Source organism: Lutra lutra, chromosome 15 (genome assembly GCF_902655055.1).
Source record: "Lutra lutra chromosome 15, mLutLut1.2, whole genome shotgun sequence".
NCBI lineage: Eukaryota > Metazoa > Chordata > Mammalia > Carnivora > Mustelidae > Lutra > Lutra lutra.
In genome coordinates, this window is record NC_062292.1 from 60892090 (window position 1) to 60902862 (window position 10773).

Consider the following 10773-nt stretch of genomic DNA (forward strand, 5'->3'; position numbering starts at 1 on the left):
CTTTAGTCAATACATATTATTTGTTTCTACTATGTGTCAGGTTCTGGGCTAGGCACTAGGGTCTTAAAACTAGTTAAACAGGAACAGAGCCTTTAAAATATTTATTGTGTGGAGGGGGTGCTTACAGGAAGGGCCCTTCACACAGTCTAGGTACCAGGAGGGCTTCCTGGAGGTGGAGGGATGAAAAGGAAATTCTCATCAGAAAATAAGGGGTGCCAGAAGTATTTGAGGGGAGAAACCCATGCTAGAATGTTTGGGAAATGCCCTCTGGATGGCCCCATTTTTTTTTTTTTCGCCTTTAGGCCACAATCTTGATTAGAGTCTGATTTCTTTCATTTCCCAATCTGCAATGGGTGGTATAATTCTTTCTTGAGGAAAATAAATCATAACTTAAGACTTTTGTAAATATTGTTAGCTTTTGATTATTTGCACTAATTAAAGGGGAATGTATAATTCAGGATGGCAACAATGTAAACAGGGCTTATATTGACTTTGGAAGATGTTTTTTCTGTTGATTCCCAGATGTTGCTGTGTCAGATGTTCTCAGAACACACAGATCCGACTATAACATGACAACCTAGGAAATGGAGTCTGTAGTCCTTCAGGACGATACGTTGGCCTACGCAGAAAGAGATTCTCTGACCAATGCCTGTGGTTTGTACCTTTCCTGTGGTGAGTTAATTGTTGGGGTCTTAGACTTTCTCTCCTGATTTTTGCTAAAGAAGAATAATTCTAAAATCTTTTGCTCTATTTTAGAGTGACAAAAATCCTCAGAGATCACCCATGTTGCCCAATCTTTCTTGGTACCCTAAAACCTTTCTGCAAAATACAAGAGAGGAAAAGAAATTCTTTCAATATGATAAAATTCTTTTGATGAGACCCTGTGGCTTTTTAAGTAAGTGCGAATAACTTATTCATTCATGTCCCATGTAGCACACTAGACATTGTCATAGACCATACACAAACATAAAATGGGCCACATTTTAGATGACTTCTGAGGGGTCACCAATAGAGAACAGACTCTAATCCCAAATAAATAATATTTCCAATTGGTCAAAGTAAGAAACAGATTCACATATGTGCAATAAATCCTGAAGCTCATTTGGGCTATGTGTAGAGAATTAGTAACAAGTCTTTATTAAATTTCTTAAAAAGTTTTGGAAAATAAAAAATCCTGGAGTATCTGGTTTGAATGAATGATAAAAAGTAATTTGTGGGGGAGCCTGGGTGGCTCAGTGGGTTAAAGCCTCTGCCTTTAGCTCAGGTCATGATCCCAGGGTCCTGGGATCGAGCCTCACATTGGGCTCTCCGTTCCGCGGGGAGCCTGCTTTCTCCTCTCTCTCTGCCTGATTGTGATCTCTGTCTGTCAAATAAATAAAATCTCAAAAAAAAGTAATTTGTAATTAGCACATCAGTTATATATTTGTTATCTATTGCTACATAGCAAATTATTGCAAAACTTACTGGCTTAACATAACAATAAACATTTATTACCTTCTATAGTTTCTGGAAATGGATTAGTTGAGTGGTTCTGGCTCAGGGACTATCACTAGACTGCAGTCAAGCCGTCAGCTGAGTCTACAGTCATCTGAAGTCCAGCCTGGGGCTGGAAGACCTGCTTTTAAGATGGCGCACCCACATGGCTAGAAAACTGGTAGCTCAGTCCCCTTTCTAGTGAAACTTGCCATAAGACTGAGTGTCCTCACAGCATGACAGCCAGCGTCATGGTCATGTTCCAGAACAAGACCTGAGGGGGCAAAGCAGAAACAGCAATGTCTTTCATGACCTAGCATAGGTTACACGTCATCACTTGTGCCATATTTCATTGATCTCACGAAGAAACCCTGATACAGTGTGGGGAAGATTGCACAGGGTGTGATACCAAGAAATGGGGATCACTCAGTGCCATCTTGGAGGCTGACCACTATAGGTTATCAGTACATAAATTGGAAATGAGTCATTCAAAAAGAGAATTGGATTAAATACTTTTCTACTCTGACAATTACCACCTGACCACTGTTATTAAAAAAAAAAAAAAACTCCAAATGAGTGAGCCAAATTATGAATTTGAGTTCTTTTAGGATGAGAGATTTATGAACAGCATCAGGATGGGTCGTTAGCTCAAGGTTATGGAGGACCATGTATAATTAGCTGGATTCTGCTCTTCGCCATCGTGAGCATAGAGCCCTTGGGTATTGGTACCCTACCCAGATTCTCTGAAATACATTAGCAGGCCCATCCACAGTGATTCCATGCCAGCTCCTGTGTCCTCTCCATGAGGCTACCCAGCTTGCTTGGATCTAGTGGTGGTTTCCAGCCATCTCTGTACTGTACTGAGTACTGAGTACTCAGTACTGCCCTGTACTGAGCATGTGGCACACTCTCAGGGGCAACCCTCAGATTACGTGCATGTCCCAGACCACTAGGTATTACCCCATTTTTTCCTTCTTTTTTTTTTTTTTTTAAGATTTTATTTATTTATTTATTTGAGGGAGAATGAGTGAGAGAGAGCATGAGAGAGGAGAAGGTCAGAGGGAGAAGCAGACTCCCCAAGGAGCTGGGAACCCGATGCAGGACTCGATCCTGGAAGTCCGGGATCATGACCTAAGCTGAAGGCAGTTGCTCAACCAACTGAGCCACCCAGGCGCCCCCATTTTTTCCTTAATTGAGGAAGCACATCAGAATACCAGTGAATGGGAGAGGGGTTATCCTAGGGATAAACTCCACCCTGTTCTAATGTATATAAGAGAAGCATGTGTATACATAAGCAAGGCATTTGCAAATGTTGGTGCATTAACTATTAGTAGTAACACGTCTCTTGCAGACTTTAGTGTTTTCACCCTGAGATTGAGGGCCTCAGTAAGGACCCTGGCTTGGTGAGTTCAAATCTGAAACATGGGCTGGCCTGTTAGTACTTCCATGTTTCCTGGTAGGCTTGCAAGCATCTGACGCTGATTGTAAGGTGAGCTCAGTGAGAGGTTCTGTGTGACAGCGTCCTGACCATTTAAACAGCCTTGGCTGCTTCCAGCAAATGGACTGAGCGGTATGGAAAGCAGAGCTGTAGACCTTGGCTTGTCACCACTGGAGTTTTTTCAGACTGTCTCCTGTCTTCCCACATCAACTCACTGTTTTTGTTTTTGCCTCTGTGTCCCTTATTCTCCCACCCTGTTTTCTTTGTGCACTGGCTCTGGTACCCACCAGGTCCCTGGGCTCCAATGACTGGTGCAGATGTGTTTGTTGAATTCACTCTCTGGATCTGAACAACCTTAACTGAGCTGTGCTGAAGTGCTCCTCCCTTCTCACTAGCCCTTGGCCTGAGTCTGTCCCTGTTCGCCTTTAGCCCCAGGGGCCTCGGGTGGGGAGCACACACCTGTTCTTCCACAGAAATGCATCATTACCTCTGGAGGAAAATAAGTCAGTGACCATTCGTTAGGATCATTATCGTAATTATAATCCATCAAATGAATTTTCACTTACTATAATTCAATTCAAATTCAGATATGTGTTCCTTAAGGCTTTTTTTTTATTCCTGTCTTAGTTCATGAGAGTATTTGTGGGGTGAGTTTTCTTTTCTTCCATTTAACACATGAGAAAACCAAGGTCAAGAGAAGGTAAGCCATATATCCACTAAGCTACGGGGACAGGATTAGAGTCTCAGACTTCTGACATTTGGTCTAAATGATTTTCATAATGCTATAAACAGTACTGAAAAATGTCAGAATGAAGTGTCAATGACTTAGATTACTTAATGGATTATTTGATGGGAGTACTTAATGATGAATCTTTTAAGAAAACTGGACTAAAAAGTTTTCTTAAAAGATCATTCTTTTATTTAAGAATTTTAAATTAATTAAAAATCAATTATTTTAATTTGTATAAATTTTAAATTTTAATTTTTAAGATTTAAATTTAATTTTAAATTAAAATTAAATTTAAAATTTAAAATATTTAAAATTTTAAAGATTAAAAATTAATTTAAAATTTTAATGTTTTTAAATTAAAATGATTTAAAAATAATTTTTAAAGAAAATGTGCAATAACTTTCACCATTACAATGTAATAATTATCTTCAAGTATCAAAAAATTAAATTAGACTTAGTTAAGTTGAATAGAAGGGCAGTAGCAAGGAGCACCTGCCTGGCTCAGTAGGTAGAGCATGAGACTCTTGATCTGAGGGTCATGAGTTCAGACCCCATGTTGGATGTGGAGCCTACTTAAACACACACACACACACACAAATTAGAAAGGCAGTGGCAAAAGTATCAGAATTATGGGGTATTTGTAAAGAAGTGCAGCTGTAGTTCTTTATATATATATTTCAGGGTAGATAACGAAGAACCAAACTACTCAAAGTGTTTTTAGTTTTCAAGTATTGACTTCCAGCCTACTGTGGTAAGGCATTGACCTTGACATGGGAGAACTGGGGTCCATATTTTGTGGAATATTATAACCCCAAGTATCCTTTGAGGACTATTCTAAGAGATTGTCTGTATTTTGTGTGGGGATGTTGTGGAGAACATCGTGGGCCACCTGATGCTATCTTCCTTCCTAGTAATGGAGAGATCTTTTGGATCTCAGTGTGTGAGTTTCCCCCAAACTGTAAGTCTCGGAACCTACTGGGTTTCCTTCTTTGAGTTTGTCTTACAGGTTATGTTTCTGTGTACAAGCTTTGCTCTAGCTTTATCTTAGAGAATTGTGTAGGGTTTATTTTGTCTTTGCTCTGCTTGCCTCCCCCATGTACGTGTATCTTGTGGTCCTGTATGCCCTGAAGTGATTCCGAATGTGAAGGCACTTCTGCATTCGCTTGGAGAGAGGTAACTTTCCAAACCTCTAGGGAGGAAGTTTTAACTAATGGGTGAGATGCGCTTGGTTGAGTAATAGTCATGGCCTGGAAACAATGTGTTACCAACAAAGGAGTGAGTAGAGAGAGAAGAGAGAAGAGGGTACAGGTTGTCTGGTCATTTTCTGCAGGCCGCCTGTCCCATCAGTGGTCCAGAAATGCGCCATTGAGAAGGCTGTGATTTTGCTCTGGAAGTCCCCCAAGTTTGACGTAGCACAGTTGCAGTCAGAGACATTGTCACGGCCACCCAAAACACTGGCTGGTTGATTGATCTCATGAGAATATGTAGTATAGCTAATGCTTCCATTAAGCTGTTTTTTTTTTTTTTTTTTCTTTTCTGTCTTGGAGTACTATGTGGAGATGAAGAAAGGATTCCAGTGAGAGTTTTCTCTAGGGACCAAAACATAACCAGTAATTCTCAATGTGTGGTCCAGCATCATCACTGTTATTGGGGAATGTGCTGGAGGTCTAAGTCTTCAGGCCTCACCCAGAGCTACTGAATCAGAAACTCTGGGTGTGTGGCCTAGAAATCTGTATTTTCTTTTCTTTTTTTTTTTTTTTTTAAAGATTTTATTTATTTATTTGACAGAGAGAGATCACAAGTAGATGGAGAGGCAGGCAGAGAGAGAGAGAGAGAGGGAAGCAGGATCTCTGCCGAGCAGAGAACCTGATGTGGGACTCGATCACAGGACCCTGAGATCATGACCTGAGCCGAAGGCAGCGGCTTAACCCACTGAGCCACCCAGGCGCCCAGAAATCTGTATTTTCATAACCCCTCCAGTTGCTTGTTCATGCTCAGTTCTGAGAGCTGCTGGGAGATGGAAGTTAAGAACATGAACTCTGCGCTCTGACTTCCTTTGCTAGCATCCTGGCACAATCACTTATTCACTGTGTGACTCTGGAAAAATTGCTTGATCTCTCTGTGCTTTAGGTTTTCCATCTGTAAGTATCTGGAGAGAATTATGGTACCACTTTCAGAAAGTAGTTATAAGGATTAAATTTGTGAATATACTTAGAGTAGGACCTGGCACATAATAAAATGTTAGCCAGGATTCTCAGAAGACGTTTTGTCATGGAATAATGGAAGAATTTCTCTCTTTAGCCCCTCTTACCATAAGAACCCGTGAAGTTCTCATGTGGCTTTCTCTGAGGAAGGGCTAGAAGCTGGAGCTGCAGGGATAGACCAGAACATAGGATACATTCAAAGCCCTGTCTACACATATCACTAGCGATAACTCTGAATGATGAAAAACTCCATTTCCTTCTCAGCATTGGTAAGGTCAGTTTTTGACCTGTAGGACAGAGAATTGATTCCTTGATTGTTTTTTGGGGGGAGAAATCCTAAGTATCTGAGGGAACAGAAAGGTATTACAAAAAATCTGAAAGCAAAATCACCTAAAATTAACTTTATTTTTATTTTTTAAGGATTTTTATTTATTTGAGCAGGAGAGAGAGAAAGAGGACAAGTGGGGGGAGGGGCAGAGAGAGAGGGAGAAGCAGACTCCCCACTGAGCAGGGAGCCTGATGCAGGGGCTCCATCCCAGGACCCTGAGGTCATGACCTGGGCTGAAGGAAAGACACTTAACCGACTGAGCCACCCAGTCTCCCCTAAAATTAATTTTGGATATTTTAAAAGAAATTTTAGCTTTTCCAGATTTTCTAAAATTGTGCATTGGGTGGCAGGGGGTGGGAGGCTGGAGGGTGAGGAATCCAGAAGGAACCAAATGGCTATTTGATGTTATAACCTCTCTGCAAAGACTGTGGATCCCTGTTGCAACATTTAAATGGGTTATTTCCAAGAGTTGCTACAGACCTGCTCATCAGCATGGCCTCCAGACCCATTTTGCAGTTATATAGGTGGCATTGCGATTCCCCTTCTCCCGAGGTTTGAAGCTTTGCCAACATGAAGTGCAGCTTGACTGAATTAAGTTCTTGTCAATAAGATGAAAAACACCAGATCAGTTGGGGTTTTTCTTTTGGCAGCCCCCACAGCCAAGCTGGCTCATCTGTATGGCGGACTCACTTAATCATGCAAAAGTAGTTGCTGACATGACTAGAAAAAGTGAGTTGTTTGGGAAAAATGGTTGGAATTGGAAAGAGCTGGGATTAAATGCAGGAGCTCAGAGGTTCCACGCTCTGCCAAAGCAGCCGAAGGGCTCAGGCAGCCTCTTTCTCTCTTCCCAGTGGGGTCACTCAACAGGAGGAGAGGATGCAGACCAAGCTGGGTCAAGGTCTTTGGATGAAGGAGCGCAGGTAGCCCACAATGTGCGAGTGAGTGTCCTGGAGAGTCCCGCACCTCTCTCTTTCTCCTGTTCCAGACCCGAGAACCTGTTGAAGCCAAAGGCAATGAATTCTAGAGTTCAGTCTCAGGTCCGAGAGCCGAAGGCAGGCATAGCCCGGTGTTCTGGTACTATAGTCTACAAGGACGGAGCGCTTTTGTTATCTAAGTACATCTTTCTCTCAGCCCGTCCCTCCCACCTCACCATTCTCCTCCTCGAACTTCCCCGTGAATGATGCTGTTGCTTTGACAACAGCTGGGAAGGGGGTTGGGGATGGCGATGTAGAAGTCTGGAAGGTACCATGTCTCTCTGTAGCAGAACCACTGATGAGACCCGGGAAGGAGCCAGAATGAGACGTTAGCCCAAGGATTGCAGACGGCAATGGAAGATGGTTTACCCTGGGCCGGGGAGACTCCTCTTACTCCTTCTCCTGGCCCCCCAGGAAGCCTCTAGGACTCTGAAAATAATGGATTTATCTCATGGGACAGAGCTGGTGTGTTGCCAAGAGAAAAGCATACTGATTGCAGGTCGAAGCCTCCAGTTGTGGCAGAATTTATGATGGGGGTTTATCAGCCCGGGAGAGAGGCGGTGTGGGCAGGCCTGGGCAGTGTCTCTTCCCGCAGGAATGTTCTGCTTGATCCTTTGGCTACATGAAAAATGAAGTGTGGTGGGCTAGTGGGGAGAGCTCTTGAAGCTTGGATGATCACACAGACTTAGATGCAGAGGCTGGTTTCAGAGCCTAAAGAATGCCCAGGCAACACCAGTTAAAGGGTGTGGACATAAATAATGGACAACTCCCCTAAAAAAGGTCAAACATCTGACTTCAAATAACATGTTTTTTCTTCCTGAGCTGAGTCACCTGGAGTTGAATGCGGGTCAGAGTTGCATCCACATCTCTCCTTAGCTCAGCTCTTAACTTCCAGATTTTTCTCCCCAGGGTGTATTAAAAACAGCTGCTTCACGAGCCAGCGACGGTTTTGTCTTTTCTCTGTCATCCTGAAGGGAGAAATATCTTCTGAAGCTTCAAGGTCAGTAGGGAGCTCTTCGGGTTTGGCAATGGATTGAGACCTTGGAAAGCTTGTCTCTTCATGCATACTTTGCTGATGTTAATAAGACTCTAGCATTCTCAGCCTGGGGTCAGGGGTCAGGGGTCAAGGGTCAGGCAGCCAGAAACCTGGCCCAGGGAATTTTGTTCGGTAGAACTACTTTCTCTGTTCCTCTTCTGCTATGGAAGGAAAGGATTTTTGGAAAAGAAAAAAAAAATCTGTTTGCTTCTGAGTTGGGTTCTGTTTTGGTGGCTCTTTAGGGCTAATCTGGCCGCAAAAGCAGCTGAGAATAAATGTGTCGACCACAGTGGCCACTCCTTTAGGTTTCAGACTCAGCAGCAGGAGTCCCCAGCTTCCCAGGGACAGGCCTATCCTTAACCCCAAGCTTTGAGGTTGATTTCCTTCCTGGCTGAAGGACGTTAGGGAGACCAAGTTCGGGATCGGGCTGAGTTGGAACCCAGTTTCCCTTGCTGCTTTCTGATCACGTTCTGGCCCCCGTCTTCAGTCCCAAGATAGACCCTGGTCCCGATGAGCTGTTCTAACGTCCTCCTGTTTGTCTGCTATAGCACTGGTCCTTCTGCCATCACCTGTCCCTCCCTTGGTTTCCAGACAAACACTGTCTGCTGGTTTTCTCCCCACCTGTCTCGAATTTTCATGACCTCCTTGGCAGGCTCTCCTCTGCTCCCCCCTGAAATGTTGACATTTCTTAGGCCTCTATCATTTGTCATCTTCTCTTCTCTGGGTAATCTTATTTACACCTGTGACTTTAATCACTAAGTCTAGGATACTGGCTCCCAGCCATCAGAGACTAAGCTCCAGACATGTTTCTGGAACTTTCTAGTCACATCTACATGCAATGCCCCATAGTAGCCGAAACTTAACATGGCCCAGTCTGAACTCATTATCTTCCCCCTCAAGCAGAACTTGTTCTGGTCTTGTTTTTGGTGGATGGATTACCATCCTCCCAGTCCCTTGAGTAAAAAAAATCTCGTAGTCATCCTTTACTTTGCTCCCGCATTCCCCATGTTCAAGCAATCCTGAGTTCTGAAGTTTTCACTTCAGACATTTTTCTCAAGTCCGGCCTCTGACTTCCATCTTCCATGTTCACTGCCATTCCTTTGGCCCAAACCCTCGTCCTCCTTCCCCTGTGAAATAATATTACAGTTCCTGAACAGTTCCTGAATATTACAGTTCCTGAACAGCTCAGGAAATAGTAGTTGAAAGAGCGAATAAAGTCCCTAACCCGGACAGACTGTTGCGAGGGTTGTAGGAGCTGCTCTATGGAGAGCATCCTTACTTGGCACCATGATGGGCCCGTAGCTGCAGCTCAGGAAACATGAGTTGTTACAGATACATACGGGAACTGTTTGAAAGCATGGACTTTTGGCCCCAGGCTGCCTGGTTTCAAACTCCAATTCTGTCATGTACATTTCTTGTGTATGTGATGTCTGTGTCTCCATTTTTTAAATCTGTAAAATGCAGAAGATTATCATACAGCTGTTGAAGATTTAATTTATGTTAAGTGATTTAATTTATGTGAAGCTTTCGAACTGTGCCCAGCATATGGTGAGTGCCTGATATGTGCATTCTCACTGTTACTATTTTTCCAAGTTTCCTGCTTCCTGGCTTTCATGGTCAACATGGTGGTCTTTATTAGAAGAAATGTGCATTATCTAAGTCCTTGTGTCTGGCACCCTAAACTTATATTGAGGAAAAATTGTCACCTCATTTTCACTATGTATTATCTGTCTGCCATGAACTTGATCCATCCTGAATCACAGTCTTTTTGCAGTATTTTGTAATAGTTCTTTAGGACGACCAGCTGTCCTGATTTGCATGGGGCTGAGGGGCTTTCCAAGAGGAGGGACTTTTCATGCTAAAACTCAGATAGTCCTGAGCAAACCAGGACCATTGGTCATCCTGTCCTTTATCCTGAGTATCTCGAGCCCCTTCTTCTGAAACTCAGCTTCTACACATAATCCGCCAGGTATATTTCAGAGGCAAAAAATCCCCCAGAAGACATAAGTTAAGGTGATGGGCTTTCATAGCACAGTGGGCACATAACCTGCGAACTCTCACGGGCCATCTCCTGTTCTTATCCATCAGAATGCCCATGTCCTGGGAATTTCTGGGACATATGAAGGCCTGTTTCTTACTGGGGAGAAGAACGGCTTCTGATTTCTGTCTCTGTCTTTAAACACCACAGTTCTCAGGGCTCCTGCATGCCTCAGTCGGTTAAGCATCTCCCTTCAAGCCAGGTCATGATCCCAGGGTCCTGGGATCAAGCCCCATGTCGGGTTCCCTGCTCAGCTGGGAGTTTACTTCTCCCTCTCCCACTCCCCCTCCTTGTGCTTCTTCTCTCGTTATCTCTCTTTCTCTATCAAATAAATAAATAACATCTTTAAAAGGAAAAAAAAACCTGACAGCTCTCCCCAGCCGAGTCTGCGCTGAAGAGTTAACTGAAGTCCCTTCCTCAACCCCCCCGGGGCTTCTCTCCAGATGGACCCTGTGGCCCGCAGGGTCCTGGTGGCACCTGACCAGCTCTGAGCATAGCCATTGCATGGAAGGATGTTTGCAGTGAAGTGGGTGGGGGTTCTGCTCCCCACCA

The 10773-nt window shown here is 43.6% G+C and overlaps 1 protein-coding gene across 2 annotated transcripts in view; it reads left to right on the forward strand.

The window, feature by feature from the left end:
• The first annotated feature begins 561 nt into the window (after positions 1-561).
• RXRG (retinoid X receptor gamma) overlaps positions 562-10773 on the forward strand; it is a 99215-nt gene continuing 89003 nt past the window's right edge. The window contains exon 1 of one of the 2 annotated variants that reach the window (XM_047704812.1): positions 562-672. In XM_047704812.1, coding sequence (XP_047560768.1) covers positions 646-672 — 27 coding nt within the window. In that variant the 5' untranslated portion in view covers positions 562-645. The remainder of the gene's footprint in view (positions 673-10773) is intronic. The other variant, XM_047704813.1, reaches the window with a different exon arrangement.